Source organism: Acanthochromis polyacanthus, chromosome 23 (assembly GCF_021347895.1).
Source record: "Acanthochromis polyacanthus isolate Apoly-LR-REF ecotype Palm Island chromosome 23, KAUST_Apoly_ChrSc, whole genome shotgun sequence".
Classification (NCBI taxonomy): Eukaryota; Metazoa; Chordata; class Actinopteri; family Pomacentridae; genus Acanthochromis; species Acanthochromis polyacanthus.
Window position 1 is genome coordinate 18,012,625 of NC_067135.1, and position 21,622 is coordinate 18,034,246.

General features: G+C 39.8%; 2 protein-coding genes across 2 annotated transcripts in view; both read right to left on the reverse strand.

Annotated features, from left to right (window-relative positions):
• The window catches only part of mta2 (metastasis associated 1 family, member 2), a 35,673-nt gene extending 28,678 nt beyond the window's left edge, over positions 1-6,995 (reverse strand). The window contains exon 1 of the mRNA XM_022215586.2: positions 6,569-6,995. Within this exon, the coding sequence (XP_022071278.1) occupies positions 6,569-6,596 (28 nt within the window). The 5' untranslated portion in view covers positions 6,597-6,995. The remainder of the gene's footprint in view (positions 1-6,568) is intronic.
• Positions 6,996-8,820: 1,825 nt separating this feature from the next.
• Positions 8,821-21,622, reverse strand: part of eml3 (EMAP like 3) — a 55,403-nt gene continuing 42,601 nt past the window's right edge. The window contains 10 exon segments of the mRNA XM_051943987.1: positions 8,821-9,715; positions 11,285-11,415; positions 11,525-11,623; positions 12,627-12,714; positions 13,940-14,037; positions 17,298-17,386; positions 17,920-17,987; positions 18,093-18,224; positions 21,052-21,177; positions 21,281-21,432. Of these exon segments, the coding sequence (XP_051799947.1) occupies positions 9,509-9,715; positions 11,285-11,415; positions 11,525-11,623; positions 12,627-12,714; positions 13,940-14,037; positions 17,298-17,386; positions 17,920-17,987; positions 18,093-18,224; positions 21,052-21,177; positions 21,281-21,432 (1,190 nt within the window). The 3' untranslated portion in view covers positions 8,821-9,508.

Below are 21,622 nucleotides of genomic sequence, written 5' to 3' on the forward strand. Positions count from 1 at the left end.
AGTCATTTTAGAAAATGTAACACACCGTCCACTATCCACTCAGACTGGACATTCAGACATAACAAATAATAGTTTTGCAAAAGTGTATATTGCCTTATGTGAGGCAGCAGCCTATCTGTGGGTCAATTACAAAGGGTTGGCAATAGAATTACACAACATGGCGACACCTTACAATAAAAGTGGGAACCTCAATGTTTCAGACTGTTCTGTCAGGAACTCAGATGATCGGCTCGTTCTAAAGCAAAATCTCAAATTGTAAGACCGTAATTGAAATTTATATAGAGAGACAGAGAGAGAAAGAAAGAGAAAGAGCAGTATTACTTCAGTGTACATTGGGCTCTCTTAACTCACTATCATTCTGCACACAGAAAGAAACGTGTGACACCAACAAAAGGTGTCAGCAGGCCTCTGCCTCTTTAGTTCAATCCAGAGCTCTTCACAGCCCTTCATGTTTGCCACAAGTAATCTTCCCCACATGCAGCTCTGACGCAGTTCAGACTTCAGTCGGGCTGCTATTAGCAGTAAAATGAATGAGGCAGAGGCGGAAACAGATCAACTGAAATATGGTTACAATGTAATGCACACAGAAATCACAGAGAAATGTCTCAGCCTATGCCCATAATGCCACATCAAATACCTAACGGCTTGACTAGACTAAAGCCAATTCCTCTTTCTGTCAGTGGCTGTACTGTGAATAATATGAAGGTGGTCTTGTGTCTATTTAGGCCACATCGAAAGGTCAGGAGGCCAGTGGGCTAGCCGGGAGCACCATGACAGCCAGACAAACAAGCAGTCACTGCAGTCAAAATTCGCTCCACACATGTGGAAAACATCCTCTCGTCACATCTCAAAACACTGACCTCAGCTTAGACAAAAAGGAAACTAAATAAATTCCTTCGCGAGCAGGTCTGTTAACCTTAGCCTCAACCTCACACCAGCCGAGACAGGAGAGACACAACAAACTGTAAAGGTGCTGGAAGGCAGCAGGTGTAGTAACAAGTTAAATCCTGTCACAGAAAGAGTCGCTTATCAACTGTGACACCATCGAACTCTGAAGAAACCTTTAACGACACCAGCGAAGCAACCCTGCTGTGCTGAAAACATAATGTAGAAGACAGTTTGTTCCAGCACAAGTAAGGGAAGTGTTGTGTGCAAACAGTCATCTACAGAGAAAAACAGTAAATGAACAACTCCATCTTCACCTGGTACTACCAACTAGTTGGTTTCTGGATGTGTTCCGTGTATTAAGACAGACTCATGTCAATGTGCACAGACGGGCTATGCAATCCAGTTGGGCCACACCGCTTCTGGAGGTGTTCTGTTTACCGTCATCCAATCTTGGTAGGTGTTAATGGCGCATGCACAGTAAGAGCGCAATGTGGAGGAAAAAGAATCTAAAGTTGTCTGTCAAAAGGCCACAGATGAGCCCAGAGCTCATTCAGCATCACTTCCTTTGACCTGGGACAGTGCATGTTTGTTAAACAATCCACGAGCTTTACCTACTAAATTTGCATATTGAGATAAGATTACAATGCAGGCAGCTTTAAGACCACTAGAACACAGAACTCTGAAGCCCCGTCCACACGAAGACGAAACGCTAAACAGTTTCAAAAACAATCGCCGTAAAGACGAAGGCGTCTCAGAAAATGTGTACGTCGACACGAATGCACTCGATACGCATGGAAACGCGTGCAAACAGAAGAAAAAAACTGTGGGCATGCGCACTTGCGGCAAAAGTTGTAAACAGAGAGTTTCATCAGCACGTTTGCTACACTGTACGCCGCTATTGTTGTTGTTGTGGCCGCGTGTGGCGCATGGGTGTCAATGAAGTTATGAAACTATGACGCAAGCGTTTCTGAAAAGCAGCGGATCGCCCGTACACACGGAGCTGCGTAAACGGCGTTTCAAAATCTTTCCACTCTGAAACCCGTTTTCAAAAATGATTGTTTACAAACCCCCAAAACGCCGTCTTCGTGTTAATGATACGCAGATTCAGCAAGAAACTTATGCGTTTAGAACTCGTTTCGTCTTCGTGTGGACGGGGCTTCAGTGTACTGTAAATGCAAAAGCCTGATCAGATGTCAGTTTCCAGACTAAATTTGTGACATTTCCTAATTATAAACTGTTGACCAAAAAGGGCAACAAAGGACTATATTTAGGTATGAGAGTCTGAGTCTGGGCACAGTCGACACTGTTAATATTTCTGAGTTCTTGCATAAAATGAAATAAGGCCACATTTCCTACAATATAACCAAAACAAAAATAAGCTTTTCCTTTGCCAAAGCAGAGGTATGGTTTCACTGCTGTCTTTCTGTCTGTCAACAAAGAAAAAAGAAAAAATTACCAGCCCAATCTTTAAAGTTGGTGGAGAAACGATGAACTGAATCGCTTTTTTAAAATTGCAAAGTACGGCACTAGCCTTGGCTGAGGTCTGCACTCTCAGCCAGTTTAGGCAGGTTATGTTTTACGGATGACAGTTACAATGGTTGACACGTTTATTTAAAAACAGACAACAACAACAGGAAAAGTTAGACCACTCAATTGGAAACTGCAAATAATGTTTTTGTCCATTCAGCTCTATAAGATACAGATCTCATGTTAATACCAGATGGAAACTGAGACAAAAAGAGCACAATATGTCATTTTCATAATAACGGCCTAGGTATGGTCAGCAGTAAGGACAATCAATCTATCAACCACCCAATCTAAAGGGAGGAGAAGTGGAGGAACTATCTGACGAATCCCACTGAAGTCCTTTTGATACATCTTGTTTATTTCTCTCCACTTCTTCTCATTTACAAAACAGCATCTGCTGGCAGCGTGAACTGCAAGATATCAGCCTTTAAACCGTGCACCGATCAAACCTCAGTCAGTCATTTATCATTTCACACCACCACCAACCGACACAATGCTTCCTTGCAGCTTATGATGTTGTTCTGAACAGCAGCGCAGCTTCACGTCAAGCTCCATCTGGTCCTCCCACAAGCAGGGACAGACTCTCAGGAGGATATCAGTGAGTTTCTGAAGCATCACCACAAGCAAAGATGGAGAAGGACGGACTCAGACAGGGAGAGCATTTCTTGCTCTACTTAACACACTGATGGGGAGCCTGAAAAGAGAAGCATCATCTCCTTGTTCACAGTGAAGGAACACAACATCACACATCACATTACATAACACTGGCTGGAGCATCAAAAGGGGACGGGCTCTCTCATGTGCCTGACATGACTAATTCAGCTCTTAAGACATGGTTATGGTGAAACAAGAGGGTTTTTTTCATATTCAAGCCATCCATAGCTGCTCTTGGTCTGTGGGGCAAATCAAAGAATGCCCCAGCTGATGGACTTCAGAGGCTTTACATGGTCTAACTTTGTGAAGATAAAACCTAATTCCCTAAATGTAATCACGTTGTCTGTGACAAAGGATCAGCTGGCTCCTTGTTAATGTAGTATGTAAGTATCACTAGCTAGGAAAAAAAAGAGACTATGTGCCGAGGCAGCCATGAGTGTTTGGTGTGGACGTATGCGGCTGGAGTGGCGCAGTGTGCCGGGTGCTTGAGGGTGAATGAAGAGGAGGAAGCCCTTTGACTAATCTCTGGGGAAGATAATGATCTTACATGCACGCTGAACACTGTGTGCTTCTGGAGGACTGGTAATATAGGAGCTCGCTCATACAGAACTGTCTGCACCCACTAGCGCCACAAAAGAAATCTTTATTGACCACCGAACCCACGGACACTTCTTTCATAAATATCAACTCACTAACAGATTAAAGACAAGCAACACTGAAAATAATGCACTTATTACCAGATGCATTTGTGTCCTTAGTGTTTCTAGGTTACATAATCAAAAAAATAACCTTGTTTCTGTGTGGGCTACTTAAAAATCTATTTAGAAGTCATTACACAATCATATGCATGTTTCTAACTGTAATATATGGGCCACAATGTGCATCACACTGTAACCCTGTATTTGCCACATTTGCAGTGCATCCCTGGTATAAATATCCCACTGCACACATGATCCAGGAAGGTGGGCTTTTTTGCAAAAAGTACAACTTTGCAAAAGCAAACCAGCAGCTCCTTGCAGCTTCCAACAAAATGGATTATGTGCCAAGTTTCCCCAGAATGTTTGACTGTAAATAAGAAACATTACAGGCCCTTATGGTGTGAGGAACTACTCACCAGTCAACCCTTTATTTGTCTTTCTTAACAGGTCTAATGGAAGCACGTCACCTCTGATATTTGCCCACATGTTTGCAGTGTCATAATAGAACCAAAATCTAGCCTGAACCCAGAATTCACACAAAGCTAGCTCAAAAATTTGTTTTTAAGCAGAAGTAAGATGAATAAATGAGACAAGAAATTACTATTATGTTACACCAGGAAAGGATCTATTATTTTGAACTGCAATTGTTGGTTTAAGATATCATAAAATAAATCAGAAAACTTAGAAAATGTTGTGTACACCATTACATACCAGTAAACGGCTAGACAAGACCAAAAAGCTTAACCAGTGAGCCCCTGATAGTTCTGAATAATCAGTTCATACAGTTACTAGATCACTTTTATTGTTTCTGCACACCAACTTTTGTCCGGCACTTTCTTGCAGGTCCTGTACTAAATATAACTACATGACAAAGTGCTGACAATTTGCAGGAGCAGACTTGTCTTCTCATCCTCTAGTAATAAGAAAGGTGTATGGAAGCGAGGAACTACATAAATATTAGCTGGGACACTGAAGGTAAAAACCCTAAACTTATTTCTGCAGTTTTAGAGCTTAATTTGGCTTCTGCAGAGCAATTATGTTGCTCAATCAACATCTGTCTTTCGTGACATCTCAAAATCAGCCCAGTGTATGACTCTGCCATCAACACTGCCAAGAGGTTATCTATCTGCTGTAGATGTCAGAGTGACTCATCAAACTAACCAGTGCTACCATTAACCAATGATGCACTAGGCAAAACAAGTATTCTTTGCAGCGTACCACTGTACATTTTGACAGAAACTGAAACTTCAGGCATTAAGCACTGAATTGTGCAGCATATTCTGCAAAACAGTGTTCAATCAGCATGACCTAAATACCATGCAGACTCTTGTGTCCTTGGCAGCAATAAGCCTGTCACACTGTCTCACCGTCCATTCAGCTATCTCTGTCGTCACTACAACAGACTTCAAGAAAGTACACTAAGTGCTATCACCGTTATTACAGCTGACACACTATGGACGATGCACACAAGCATTGGAAAGACGAGGCGACAGATCAGCAGACCTGTCCATGTCATCTGATCGATAAAAGCGGGGGAAATGCAATAGAGACAACCTAGCTGGGATTCTCTACCGGCGTTTAGCATCTCTCCACATCAATGCTGACGTTTGGAAACGCGGTGAAAAGTGGAAATCGTAAATGAATCACCCTGCAACATTTTACTGTATTTTACAAACACTTGTCATATGACTGGATGCTGTGAAAGTGATTCGCACAATTTTATTTTCTTACGTACTGTAGCTTCCATCTAGTGGATAAGAAGATCCCGCTACTTATGAAAACGGGAAGTCTCACCGACACCGAAAATGTTACAATGGTAACCACCAAGTTGGTGGTAGCTAGCTTAGTTCAAATTTCCGGGATTTAGTACGAATTTGAGATCTTAATTTGAGATCTTAATTTGCCTATTTTTTAATCTAAAAGTATGTTCAATAGTCACAAGATACTTAACAAAATACTTAGATGTAAGCATAAGAAACAATCTCGCCGTTCAAACACATAGCGTTAGCTAACTACAGACAGTAATGCTACGTGCCGCTAAGCTAACAAAACTTAGCAAAGTTAGCACGGCTAACGCTGCATGTGAAGTGATATGGCGGAGGAGATAATGGAATTAACCCACCCCACCGACGACGCTAGCCGACAGCTTTAGCAAGCTACCGCAGACGCCGCTAGAATTAGTTAGATGCAGGCGCTCAACAGCTAGCAGCTAATGCTAGCAGCATTGTGTTCACCTCCAGGCACAGACCAGTCTGTGCTTCCAAGACGTTACCATATGTACAGACTCCGCGTCACAAAATGGGACAATTTACGGTCACTTCGCTTGCTTGTAACTACAAATACAACTCGTGAGGCTCAAATATCCACTCGGCAGCAAAAAATTCAAATTAAATGCAAACTTTCAGAACCGGTTCAGTACGGTGGGTGACACTGACTATACGGGACATCACATCGATTTGCTATAAAAGTTGATAATTTCGTAAAATAAACACTGTTTGGCGTATTATATCTATGCCGAATGCAGAAGCAGCCCGGCTGACTCGAGCTGTGTAGGAACTAAGCAATAATGGTGTATTTATTTGCCCATCGGCTCAGTCACATTACAATGTTGGATGTTTTAATAGATTTGACGTTCTTCCATGCAAGAGTGGAAGCACGTACGGACGCTAGGCAAGAGCTAGCTTTAGTTAGCGGCTAACATAACCGACAGCTAGCGGCTAACTAGCCACCTTGCTGTCGAAACGAACAATCACGTTGTGTGTGTGTGGGGGGGTGTCTTAAAAATGTAAAACATTCCTTACCTCCCACTCGGTACATGTTGGCCGCCATTCTCTCGTAACCTTTATCAAAAGCAGTCCCAGGGTATTCCCCGCTTAGAAAAGGTCGATGGGGATCTATTTTATTCCTTCATTTATCGTAGACACCCCCGCCGCGAAACAAAGCCGGCTCGGGGCACAACAATCCGAGCTGTGGCGGGTAAAAAGTTGAAAGTTTCCGTTAGCAATGCTCCGGAGGTTATCCCCAAAAATACAAGTCTTTGTTTTCGGTCCCTCGGACGACCTTCCTCTCCTCTTCCTCACTCACTCACTCATTCACACACAGCTAGCCTGTCTCTTACTCCACTCTTCCTCCCATCCTCCGCTCCCAGCTTCATCCTCCTCTTCTTCACCTCCGCTCAGTTCAGCACACACACTCGCGCACAGAAAACACACACTCACTGTCCCCTTCGTTCGTGCGCAAATCGTCATCTTCGGAGATTGTCGACCATCTCCGGAATCTCACAACTATTTCTCTGGCGCCGGTTTAATAACACAAACACCATGTTTATGAAATAACTGGATAAAGTGTGTTACTTCATGTATTTTATGGGGGCCAAAAAGTGACTGTCGGTGCTTTAAAGGCACTTTCAGAAAATTGGGGAATTACTTTTACATGCAAACACGTCTGTATATTACACACTCAGAAAAAATAAAGAGGAAGAAAAGCAAGAGGAGCAGTACAGAAACACAATCCGTCAAAATAAAATCTCGAAGGCCCCAAAGTAATTTCGTTGGTTTCGATATTATCGTCAGTTAAGTAAGAGACCAACAATAATGTTATAACACCAGTTTCACATGTTTAAGTCAATATTCAATAACAAACAGTAAGGAAAAACTTATGACTTAAGACATTATGGTAGAAAAAAATAAATACACTACCCTGCAAAAGTTTGGGGTCACCCAGGAAGTTTAATATTTTCCATAAAACTCACACTTTTATTCATGTGCTAACAACACCATTAGTTAACACAATGTAGCATTAGAACACAGGAGTGATGGTTGCTGGAAATGTTCCTCTGTACCCCTATGGAGATATTCCATTAAAAATCAGTCATTTCAATCTAGAATAGTCATTTACCACATTAACAATGCCTAGACTGTATTTCTGATTTATTTAATGTCATCTTCATTGAAAAAAATGCTTTTCTTTAAAAAATGAGGACATTTCTAAGTGACCTCAAACTTTTGAACGGTAGTCTACTTCATTCATTCATACTTCATTACTGTACTCATATTTTGTATTTAATATCTCATTATATGATGACTTGGTATCTCATAAAAGTGGCTCAAAGTCAGTGGATTACTGTCATTTTTGACTTGCTATGGTTTGTCTATTCTTTCTTTGCCATGGAAATTTGATTCTGTATCCTTTTAACCTACGGTTTCATTAATTTAACTGAAACAGTCATGCAAAACAGCATCTGATCTGTCTAAAAAAGAGTTTATCATCATTTTGACCTTAGAAAAACAAAATATTTGCCTGTATCTCAGTTATTCTGATGTTGCATCTCACAATTTTAACAGAAGTACTGTATTTTAGAATGTGTTAAATGAACATTTTAACTAATAATTGAATTTAACTTTAAAAATCAAAATGTTGACAAAGCATCTTACAGCGTGCCTGATTGTAAATGGACTTCTAGATTGAGGTGGGAAAAGAGCAAACATTTAGAAGCAATTTTGAATTTTAAAAATCTAATGAAATAGTTCTGTCGTAGAAATGTTACATTCATTAGGTTTGAATTGGAAAATGAAAAAAAATGGACTTACTCCAAGTTTAAACAGTGTTTAAATGTTTTTGTTACTCCTGGCAAAACTACAAAAAACATAAAATCAGTCTAAACCTTGTATAGCTAACTCTTAAATGCTGCTTACAAGGCAATGCATTAGTAATGATCCAATAATATAATCAATATTTAACAGTAAAAATGGATATTATTCATATATTTCATTCAGAATAATTTTAAATAAAACACCTAACTCACAATTTTAAGATTGTAATAATGAATTATTTTCAGCACTGTGAGGAATTTGTGACCCACAGGTTGAAAAAAAATCGATTTACCTGCTGTCTTATTCAATGAAAACACCTTTGTTTGGGCCGAATTTTAACTTCTGGGGTTCAGTCTGGGGTGTCTTTATCTGGAACATACGGTTCAAAAACGTGCAGTTCATCAGCTCACAGTTCCTGGAGCAGCACTGCCCACTAGTGACAATTAACACACAACACACACTCCAGTCTTCACTTATTTAATGGGAGCTTGACCGATCGAACATCACAGTATGGCCAGCGTTGTTTTAAATATATATAAAAACGTACTAAAGGAATCATTTTCAAGTGTAATGATCTACTTTATGAGAAAGTTAAGAAGTAAGAGATGCTGAGCTGATTTCAGTGGAACAGGTTTGTCACAGTCTTTCTAATGTTAGCATACAAAAAGTCAAAGTATCAGCTGAGATGTTATCCAAACACTGTTGAAAATGTTAAAAATGTGGAAAAGCATTTGTATGCAAACATCTGTATAGGCATGATGGTCACAATGCAGCACTTTGGTAAGTTTGGTAAACAAGACAGACTTAAACATCGGGATATTCACTGAAATCCAAGTCACCACAGAAGCCATGTTTTGCACCAGCAAACGCGCACAACTGCTTCCAGTGGTCCTCACCACATATGCAACAGAACAACAAACATTCTGTATTAATGGAAGTATCGCACTTTCCAGTTTCACAAGAATTTACATGATTAAAGCATAACATTAATGTGGATGCTCCTCCTGCAGAGGATTCCTCGGCATGTTCTGCATGAAACTGACAGCAGTGGCACCACAAAGGTCAAACTAAGCCAACAACTGACTTCCACACGTTTGTGGCTGTGAGGAAACAGCCCGCCTCCTTCACGGTGAACAACACCGGCCTTGTTTAGCCAGTGACAGGTTCTGGAGAGCTGGTGGAGGTGGACGAGACTGAGGCCGAGGCCAGTCTCTCTCTGCTGTCCCCTGCCCCGAACACCTTCCACTGGAGGATGCAGGTATCCTTTCCGCCCATGGAGAGTAAGTGAGAGTCACTGTGGGTGAAGCAGACGTTGGTGACGTGGCTGCCATGGCCTTCATACCTGTGGCTTGGTGCCTGGAGAGGAAAGAAAGAGTCCATTTTTGATGAGCACAGGGGAATCCTCATAACATTCTAGTCCACCCTTCACCTCCTTGTCTTTAGAAGAGTATTACCATGTTAGAAGGGACCTCTTGGCATTAATTTGAAATAGAGCAGAAAGCGAGACATTTCGTCTGCAGTTAATATGACAGGACTTGTGCTTTTGACTGTTTCTAAATCTTTAAACAGTCTAATTATTTCAAGCTGTGTTCACAAATAAAAACAAAAGTAACAAGAAAAGCACTCAGAGAGCGCTGTACTCTGCAAAGGCTGCTCAGTCGTATGATTTCTGACGGATGAAATCTTTAATAAAAAATGACATTGCGCTGAGCACAGTCGTGTGTTATGCATGTGTACGTTATGTATGGATACCGAATCGTATAATCTAAATATGCAGCAGGCGGTGGGAATTGATGGGACTCGGAAACACCCCCAAAATTTAATCAATTGTTGCTTGTATCATCTCCAATGGATAAAGTCCCAATAAGTCAGCAGTGGTGGATTTGTAGCAAGATCACAATCATGTGATCATCAGCGGGCAGCTGACGTAGTGTTCACTTGTTGTCATGGTTACAGTGACACCGTGCCGCGATCTCGTAATGATACAGAAATCTTTAACAAATCCGTGAATTCAGACTATAAGCCGCATCACTGCCAAAATCTAATCACTTGGTCCTTGTGTCATTTCTGACCTTCCCTGAAAATTTCATCCAAATCCGTTAGTCCATTTTTGAGTAATGTTGCTGACAGACAAACAAACGTACGCCGATCATCACATAACTCTGCCATGTTCCTTGGAGGAGTAGTTAGAAATAAAAGTAGATCTTCCTAACAGAGCCCTTGGCTCTCAGAATGCAGGTTTACTTGTGGTTTCCAGAAGCAGAATAGGAGGCAGAGCCTTCAGTTATCAGCTTCTCTGTTGTGGAATGAGCCCAGGAGGCAGAAACCCTCTCTACCTTTAAGATTAATAGAACTTTCCTATTTGATAAAACTTATAGCTAGGGTCGCTCAGGATCACCTGAGCTGTCATTTAGTTATGCTGATATCGGTATAGACTGCTGGGGGATTCCCATGATGCACTGGGCTCCTCTCTTCTCTCTATATGGTTACAGAGTTAGGATTATATACCACTATTGCATTGCATCTTGCGTTTGTTCTTTCCACAGATGTCTGTGGATCTGGAGCTACACATCTCTGATCTGCAGTCACTGGCCTCACCACCTGCTATCGTCACCCCCTCATCCCCACATTACCCAACAGGTCGAGGCAGGTGGTCGCCTTCCCTGTGCCTGGTTCTGTCAGAGTTTATTTTCCCACTCTCTATTCCAAGGGTTTTTTTTCGTTCCTTCCCACTGTTGCTCATAGGGAATCTAAAGGCATCTTTGCGTTGTTGGGTTTTCTGTTCTGTTTATCATCCTTATGGTCGGTGCTCTGTGCTTTATTATGCTGAGCGATTTCAGATGACATGTTGTAAATCTGTGCTATATAAAAAGAAAATGAATCAAACTGAAAAGTACATAAAAAGATAATCTGAACAAGTGTTACCTTAGGTTTGGGACAGGGGTACTGGAAGAGATGCACCTTACAGAAGTCATCAGCCACGGCCACCATCCTCTCATCATGAGAGCGACACAGGGCGTTAATGTCTGTGCCGTCTGAGCCCTCCAACCACACACCTGAACACCACAGCAACACAGATATCAGTTTCCCTCCGATAACACCGTGATGCTTGGGTCATACATAACACACTACCAACTGAAAGGACAGAAATATTGCACTTCTCACCCATGACATGGAAGCCCAGCACACAGGTGTAGGAGGCCCATTCTCTGTCCTTGCTCTCATAGCGGTTCCTCAACAGCTTACAGCCTGCTGCTATGTCCCCTGTTAAAGCACAATGCAAGTCACAAATGTAGATCAGAAGTCATGCTGACTGAGGATTTGAATGCAAAAAAGGAATGGAGCTGTCAAAAGCTTTAGGCTGTTTAGAAGTTAGATTCTTATCCCGCTGATCGCCTGAAATCCATTCTGCAGCGGGACAAGTCCAAACATACAGCCAGTCATAAAGAAGGGATTACTTGAAAAGAAAGACAAAATAGAGACAGCTTAAATCCACAGAAGATCTCTGGTTCCAACCAACCTGCCAAGTACCTCGAGAATCTGTGTGGAGTTGTAACTGAGGACAACTGCTGCTGGTTTAACCCTCGTGTCGTCCTGCGGGTCAAAACGGACCCATTTTTAAGTTTGAAAATGTGGAAAAAATACATAATTTCATAGTGAAACTTCTGATGTCCACATTTTCAACATTTTTGGGAAATCTCTGAACATTTTTGGTGGAAAAATAAAAATGTTAAAAATGTTTCTTTAAGAATATTCACAAAAAAAAATGAAGCAAAATCCAGCAAATTTTTCTGGATTTTGGTTGATTTTTTGTGAATGTTCTTGAAGAAAATATTAAAAGTATACTGATATATATGTAATCACTTTAGATATTTTTAGGAATTTTTTTGGAAGATTTTTACTCATTTTTTTGAAAATATTTACAAGAATTTTCTTGCCAACTTTGGGGGATTTTTTTAAAATAAAACTTTTAAGGAATTATTGGAATTTTCTTCCTGAAAATTTTGCAAATTTTCAGAAATTTGGGGGATTTTTTTGCTTGATTTTTGGATTTTTTTTCACATAAAGGAAACAATATTTTTTGCTGCCCGTAAATGAGGACAACAGGAGGGTTAAAAGCAAAGGTTACTCACAGCAAATATTGATCTGATTTTAGTTTTTTTTCCTCTTACCTGACTGACTCACTTCACTGATTAGTAATAATTCATGACATAAAGCATCTTCACCTTATTTCTATAACTTTGGACAGTTCTGCACATTTACTTACAGTAAAGGATCTCATAGTCGCCTGAATTAGACATGATGTACTTCCCATCTTTGGACCAGTCCAGGTGAGTTATGAAGCTGGAGTGACCCTGATTGGACAGACAAGCAGAGACGGTGACACATTAGTTTAAGCCTTTCAAGATAGCCCTCGTTTTATTCAGGATTTTTCTTACTGTCAACAAATCCTATGTAACACTTAGAACCAACAATGTGTTGCTCCATCTGTCAGTACTTTCTAACGCACCAACCCTGTCTCAGCTCCAAGTTTAAAGGTTCCTACTAGAGCTGTGTTTGTTTTTCTAAGCGTCACAAATCCGGTGACAGTAAAGTCACTATTTTACACTGCAAAAACTCTAAATCTCATCAAGTCTATCTGTCTTATTTTTAGTCAAAATGTCTCATCCCATTTGATTTAAGATAAATTCACTTAACAAGTGACATTTCAGCAAGATGGAGGGACTTGTTTTAAGACAAAGCATCATAAATATCCTCTTAAGTCAAACAATCTTGAAATGATCTTGTTTTGAGTTGTATCTTACAAGAAAACACAAAATAAGTTTAATACATCTCAAATTAGGAGGTTACATGAAAGCAAAAATCTATTTTTAAGTGAAAAAAACGCTATTTTTTTTAGCAAGTCTGGCTTATTTCAAGACACCTAAGCTTGAAAATCCTGCTAAAATATAGCTTAAAATAAGATTTCCCAGCTAATTTTAAGATCGCAACATTCTAAATATCATACCTTATTTTAAGAAATCTTACCAACCCATTTTTTACTTGTTCTATTGGCAGATTTTGTCACTTATTTCAAGGTAAAATTTCCCTGAAATAAATGAGCTTTTCTTGTTTTGAGAGGGGCATTTTTTTTTCGGTATAATTCGTATTGAATATATACGTTGTCATGGCATGTGGAATGTCTAGAAGAGCTGCATATTTGATACCGTCACATTCAAGTGCATGGGGAGCCAACAGGAAGCTAACCAGCTCAATGGAGGAGGCTAATGTGTGCTCAATGTGCTAAAAATATGGAAGCATGAAGAGGTCTGTTTTTAACAAGTCACTCAAACGGGAGGAAATAGTGCATTTACTTTGACTATTTTCAGCAGCAGTTTAACTCACATTTGGTGCTCTAGTGAGTATCTGTGGCAGCAGGACGCTGTATGTGGATTGAGTTTAGATACAGGGTTTGTTGACAAGAAAACAAATTCAAAGTACAACCAAATCTGGTGATAACCTTTGCTTTGTATGGTAAAACTGGACAAAACCCATGAAAGAAATGAACACAATAAAAGATATATTTGATATTCAACTCACATTACACTTCCCAAAGCGGATGTAACGCCGACCACTCTCTGTCACATTGTAGATGTAGATGAAGTTGTCATGAGAGCCCACAGCTAAAAAGCTGCCATCTGAAAACACAAGAGAGACCATTCACACAGTTAAAGGGGGATTTCCACAGAGCTTTAAGTCCAAGTCCTTTGTTGCATGCCACCCCTTCTTGTTTACAGTTTTATTGTCTCATGTTTATTTTCTACTAGACACACCCACACACTTAGCCTAGCCGCGCTAGACAACCCACGGCAACGAATTTAATTCTCTGCCAGGGTGGGTCTAGTTTTGCCTGGGGACCAGACAGCCTTTATATTGTGTATTACAAATACACATAAAGTCAGTCTGGAACTGCTCCATTGAACCAAATCTAGCCCAGAGGCGGGACTACCGATCACAGCTTGAATTGGAGAGAGCCAATCAGCGTAACACATGTGTGACGCAATCACTAAGCGACCTAACAATTGCCTTTCCGCCATGATGTTTTGTAGTTTTAACAGCTTCCTTCGCCGTACAGGGGTCCTGAGGAAAATCTAAGCTCTCCCTTTCAACAGTGAAGGGCAGCATTACGCATTCTATCGTACAGCCTGCCGGAATTAAAAATACATCCTTTTTAAAAAGAAAAGCTTTAAGAGCTGCTTGTTGTTGAGGTTTTAAGGACAAATTCAGCCCGTGCAAAACAGAGGAAAGCGCACGAGAGAAACCTCGCTCTGTTGCGGTCGCCAACTCGGCCCTGAAGATGACGCATCGTTAACTCCCGCCTCTGGTGCTCTGATTGGTTCGGTCTGATCTGCTCGGAGCTTGAAAACCTGTCAAAATGTGTCAATGGAGGAGGGCTAGACCGTATTCGCGTATATCCCTTATAACGGGAATACAGTCTAGCTAAGCTAGGCTAGGTCTAGTTACCCTCGGTAAGCCTCGAGGTTGGATTCTCCTAAAACTGGCCAAGGAATCACCATGAAGTGTAGAGTCAGAAGGCGGGCGTAACTAAGTGACGACAGAGGCGTGACGATTCTGACAGAAACAACCGGAAACAACCATAGAAACAAGGATAAACAAGAAGATGGCTGCGCACAATAAACCGTTATCTTTCGACTCGGCTTTGGCCACAGCCCTTAAAGATTTGAAGCTAAAATTTAACTAGAAAGATAAGCAAAGGATAAGATAAGAAAGATAAATAAGGCTTCACCGAACTACCGCATCCTCTGATTTCCGGCGCTCTAGGAACTACGTCAGCCTATTCGTTGCGCTGATTGGTTGTATACTTACCGATTGCTGCAGAGTGATTTGAAAGACAACCTTTTAGCCCGTCTCCCTCCCTGTCGAGAGTTCCTAGACTCTTGCGTCTTCAGACCTGGGTCTAGCGCGGCTAGGCTACCACACACTACCATTGTATATGAAAGTGTGCAACGACAATAAAGGTTTGACTGATTACATGTTTTCCATGAAAACACTTTTTTCATGTGCTAACATAATTACACAAGGGTTTTCTAATCATCAATGAACCTTTCAGCACCATTAGCTAACACAATGTAGGATTAGAACACAGGAGTGATGGTTGCTGGAAATGTTCCTCTGTACCCCTATGGAGATATTCCATTAAAAATCAGCTGTTTCCAGCTAAAATAGTCATTTACCACTTTAACAATGTCTAGACTGGATTTCTGATTCATTTAATCTTCACTGAAATAAAAAAAACTGCTTTTCTTTCAGAATTACACTGCAAAAACTCAAAATCTTACCAAGTCTGTTTGTCTTATTTTTAGTCAAAATGTCTCATCCCACTTGATTTAAGATAAATTCACTAAAGAAAACAAACAAGTGACATTTCAGCAGATGTAGGGACTTGATTTAAGACGATGCATCTTAAATATCTTGTTAAGTAAAAGAATCTTGAAATTATCTTGTTTTAACCCTCATGTCGTCCAGCAGGTGAAATTGATGCATTTTAAAATTTAAAAATGTGGGAAAATATATATATTTCACAGTGAAAATTTCGACATTTTCAAATTTTTTAAACATTTTTTAATGGAAAAAAACAAATGTTAAAAACATGTTTCTTTCAGAACATTCGGGGGAAAAAAAAATCAACCAAAATCCAGCAAATTTCGCTGGATTTTGGTTGATTTTTTCCAGAATGCTCTGAAAGAAAGTATTAGAAGTTTTACTGATATATATGGAATCACTTTAGATATTCTTAGGATTTTTTGGAAAATTTTTATTCATTTTTTGAAAATATTACATTTTTTTGTTTTTTGCTCTTTGAATTTTTATTTCTTGCCAAATTTGAGGATTTCTTTTTAAAGTAAAACTTTTGAGGGAAACTTTTCAGGAATTTTCTTCCTGAAGATTGTGCAAATTTTTTTTTTAAAAATTTGGGTAATTTTTTTGCTGAGTTTTTGGATTTTTTTCAGACAAGGAAACAATATTTTTTGGAAATAAGGAGGATTAAGACACCTAAACGTGACAATCCTGGTAAAATAAAGTATAAATTAAGTTTCCTTAGCTAATTTTAAGATCTCATTATTCTAAATATCACATCTTATTTCAAGAAATCTTACCGAGACATTTTTCACTTGTTCTATTGGCAGATTTTTTTCACTTATTTCAAGGTAAAAGTTCCTTGAAATAAGTTTTTTTTTTTCTGGTTTTGAAAAGGGTGTTTTTTCCAGTGTAAGGACATTTCTTAGTGACCACAAACTTTTGAACAGTAGTGTATATGCAGAAATACCCAAAGAAACAATAACCTCCTATTTAGAATTTTTTTTGGATAACTTCCTGACATCCGTAGTAACAAATGACAAACACACTGCGCTTTTCAGTGTGTATCCTTTGGGATATTGGGAACAATCTTAATTGATGCTGCATTTACCGGCTGTTTCCTGAACTTATCATTTTTATTCTCCAGAGCTGCAGTGCTATCTCAACATGAATGTGCATTGCATGAGAATGCTAATCAGCAAACCACAAAAATACTGGAATAATACATGGATAATGATGAATAATGAACACACCGTCAAACTACATACACTCCCCTCCAAAAGTAATGGAACAGTGAGGCCAACTCCTTTATCTTTGCTGTAGACTGAAAATACTTCAGTTTGGCATCAAACCATGAGTATGAGACAAGAGATCAACATTTCACCTTTTATTTCCAGGTATTTACATCTGGATCTGATACACAACTTAGAAGATACCACCTTTTGCTTGAACCCAATATTTGTGGAGGGGATTGTAAAGCTTTTCCTGCTGTCATGGCTGGTGTTAAAAGTATCTGTGATTTCTATAGTCATAATACTAGGAGGAGTTTGACAGTAAAGAGTTGGCTGTGACCACCGACCTGGTGAATATCTCATGACAGACAGCTGCTCATTCCCATCAGTGGACTCAGAAACCACCTCCCTGGTCAGCAGGTCAAGGACCATCCACCTGTGAAGTGAAATGGAAGAGGTTTACCAGGACAGAGTTGGACAGGATCAGGACAGAGAGAGACTTATCTGTGATTAGAAGACAATAGAAGGCAGGCTGCTCATTTGCTAGCAACACTTTTTAGGGTAAAATGGCTGTTTAAAATGATGATGGTCTAACTGAAGCTCATCCAGACAATGCTAGGTGGTGTAAAACAGTAATCAGAGCAAAGGGTGGCTATTTTGAAGAATCTAAAATATAAAACATGTTTTGACTTATTTAACACTTTTTGGTTTACTACATAAGTCCATATGCGTTCATTCATGGTTTTGATGCCTTCAGTGAGAATTTACAATGTAAATAGTCATGAAAATAAAGAAAAAAACATTAAATGAGGTGTGTCCAAATTTTTGACTGGTAGTGTACACACAGAGAAACAGATTTTTAAATGTTTTTCAGGTACAGAATTTCCTATTAAAGACAGAAATAAAATGATTTAATGTCATTCTTTTCAGCTTAGGTTGTGTAATTGTCCAGACTTTGTGCTGGAGTACCTTCCTGTGCTGAGGCCGACTGAAACCACTGATCCATTAGGGCAGAAATCAGCACACAACCCATACTCCTGCCAGAGAACACAGAAATCTATTCACATATAAGCACTTAAATTGCTAAAAAAAATATTGCAACTGTAAATAAAGTCCTTAAAGTATGAAGACTGGAGTCCTACCTCTAGGGTGATGCACCAGTCTAGTTTGTGTTCCTCCGTGTTCCACAAACACACCTGCCTGTCATGACCGCAGGTGAGGAAGATGTTCTGAGAGGGGTGTGTGGCTAGTCCCCACATCTCATCTACATGTCCCTGAGACACACACACACACAACCGAGTGAAAGAGTTAAGAATTTTAAGCGTTTGCTTAATGCTCGTATATTTTCCAAAGGCGCACACAGCTGAACACACACAAATACAGTAAATACAGATATCCTGTATATACTAACGTTGGCCAGATAAATTAGTTTTTTTCTCATTTTTTCATCATTTGACTTTTAACTTTCTCCTGGCATTAGGAGGTGGAATCAACAGAGAAGTGTACCACAACTGAAATATATATTTAATTGTGGGAATGAGAAAACAATATGGTTTTAATTGTGGAAATTATGTTTGAACAAATGTGAAAACTCAAGGAAAAATACATTTGAACTGAAAAATGTACACTTTACCATAAATTATGGTAAAGATGTAGCCTTAAAACAAATTAATAAAATGACACATTAATGACGCGGAGCGGCTAACTAAACGCTCCAGACTACCAGCTAACATAAGTCCCTCCGACCTTCGTTAACTAGTCAGCAATGTAGTTAGCAAATGACGGCACAAAGCAGAACGGGACTCCGCTCACCAGCTAGCTACCATTAGCCTGCAAGCTAACTATTACCATTAGCTAGATGCTCAAAACTAGCAAAGCGACTCAGCCCTCCTCCTTCATATTTTACTGGTGAGAATTTTGTATTGGGTTCATGTTGTAAAATTTCACTGTTCTTTTCTATTAAACACTTATACTGATACAGCATACTGATGGCGTGGTTTCTATGACCCACTAGTTGGGCTAAAGACTTAAACCTTATTTTGGAATGAGGTTGAAGTCTCTAATCTAACACCAGGTCAGAGAAAGTAACTACAAACTACTGTATCTTCCAAAATGTGTGTTCCTGGTTCAATGCATGCAACATATACTACAGCATTTGTCACCCCTAAACATCCAAAACAAGACAAGATGAATGTACACTACCAGTCAACTGTTTGGACACACCTTCTCATTCAATGTTTTTTCTTTATTTTCATTGTAAATTCTCACTGAAGGCATCAAAACTGTGAATGAACACAGATGGAATTAAGCAGCAACCAAAAAGTGTGAAATAAGTCAAAACATGTTTCATATTTTAGATTCTAGTAGTAACAATAAAGAAAAAAACATTGAAGAGAATGAGAAGGTGTGTTCAAGCTTTAGACTGGCAGGGCACATCTACACACGTGGACAAAATTGTTGGTACCCCTCAGTTAAAGAAGGAAAAACCCACAATTCTCACTGAAATCACTTGAAACTCACAAAAGTAACAATAAATAAAAATTTATTGAAAATTAAATAATCAAAAACAGCCATTACTTTTGAATTGTTGATTAACATAATTATTTAAAAAAACAAACTAATGAAACAGGCCTGGACAAAAATGATGGTACCTCTATAAAAGATTGAAAACTATTTGACCAGAGTGACATGATTAACTCAGGTGTGTCATTTAATTGACATCACAGGTGTTTCCAAACTCATAATCAGTCAGTCTGCCTATTTAAAGGGAGACAAGTAGTCACCCTGCTGTTTGGTGAAAAGGTGTGTACCACACTGAACATGGACAACAGAAAGCGAAGGAGAGAATTGTCCCAGGACATCCAAAAAAAAATTATAGACAAACATCTTAAAGGTAAAGGCTATAAGACCATCTCTAAACAGCTTGAAGTTCCTGTGACAACAGTGGCTCATATTATTCAGAAGTTCAAGACCCACGGGACAGTAGCCAACCTCCCTGGACGTGGCCGCAAGAGGAAAATTGATGACAAATTGAAGAGACGGATCGTTGGAATTGTATCCAAAGAGCCCAGAGCAACCTCCAAAGAAATTAAAGGTGAACTCCAAGGCCAAGGTACATCAGTGTCAGATCGCACCATTCGTCGTTGTTTGAGCCAAAGTGGACTTCATGGGAGACGACCAAGGAGGACACCACTGCTGAAAAAAAACTCATAAAAAAACGAGACTGGAATTTGCAAAAATGCATGTTGACAAGCCACAAAGCTTCTGGGAGAATGTCCTTTGGACAGATGAGACCAAACTGGAGCTTTTTGGTAAGGCACATCAACTCTATGTTCATAGACTCAAAAACCAAGCATACGAAGAAAAGAACACTGTCCCTACGGTGAAACATGGAGGAGGCTCAGTAATGTTTTGGGGCTGCTTTGCTGCATCTGGCACAGGGTGTCTTGAAAGTGTGCAAGGTACGATGAAATCTGAAGACTATCAAGGCATTCTGGAGAGAAATGTGCTGCCAAGTGTCAGAAAGCTTGGTCTCAGTCGCAGGTCATGGGTCTTCCAACAGGACAATGATCCAAAACACACAGCCAAAAACACCCAAGAATGGCTGAGAGAAAAGCGTTGGACTATTCTAAAGTGGCCTTCTATGAGCCCAGATCTGAATCCCATTGAACATATGTGGAAGGAGCTGAAACATGCCATTTGGAGAAGACACCCATCAAACCTGAGACAACTGGAGCTGTTTGCTCATGAGGAGTGGGCCAAAATACCTGTTGACAGCTGCAGAACGCTCATTGACAAATACAGAAATCGTTTAATTGCAGTGATTGCCTCAAAAGGTTGTGCAACAAAATATTAAGTTATGGGTACCATCATTTTTGTCCAGCCCTATTTCATTAGTTTGTTTTTTTAAATAATTATGTTAATCAACAATTCAAAAGTAATGGCTGATTTTGATTATTTAATTTTCAATAAATTTTTATTTATTGTTACTTTTGTGAGTTTCAAGTGATTTCAGTGAGAATTGTGGGTTTTTCCTTCTTTAACTGAGGGGTACCAACAATTTTGTCCACGTGTGTACGTATGTCTAGGTTGTTAGCTTACCTGCACTATGGCCACAAACCCATCTGAGAACGTTCCTCTGAGGATGGCATTTCGGGTTGTACCAACTAACAGCTCCTCTTCATCCACGTCTGCGATGGTACGAACTGCACCATACTTTTCTGGAATCTGGACGAATAATCCCATTAATCACCAAGCCTTCCCCTCTTACCTGAATGCAACTTAACACAAGTCTCCTCCAGCAAATCACACACATACAGCTGTGGTTCACCTCACACTCTCTCTCAGGTGCCAGGTCGGCGCTCCAGCGGATGATCTTGCGGTCCTTCCCTCCTCCGCTGAGCAGACCGCCGCCGTGCAGGGTCCACAGAGTGAACACACTGCCTTCATGGGCTCTGGTCTGTCGCATGATCTGGAAAGTCTCTGTGGGGGAAAAAAAAAAAATCAAAGAGAGACAGTTTTATCAACATACACACGTGGACAAAATTGTTGGTACCCCTCAGTTAAAGAAGGAAAACCCCACAATTCTCACTGAAATCACTTGAAACTCACAAAAGTAACAATAAATAAAAATTTATTGAAAATTAAATAATCAAAAACAGCCATTACTTTT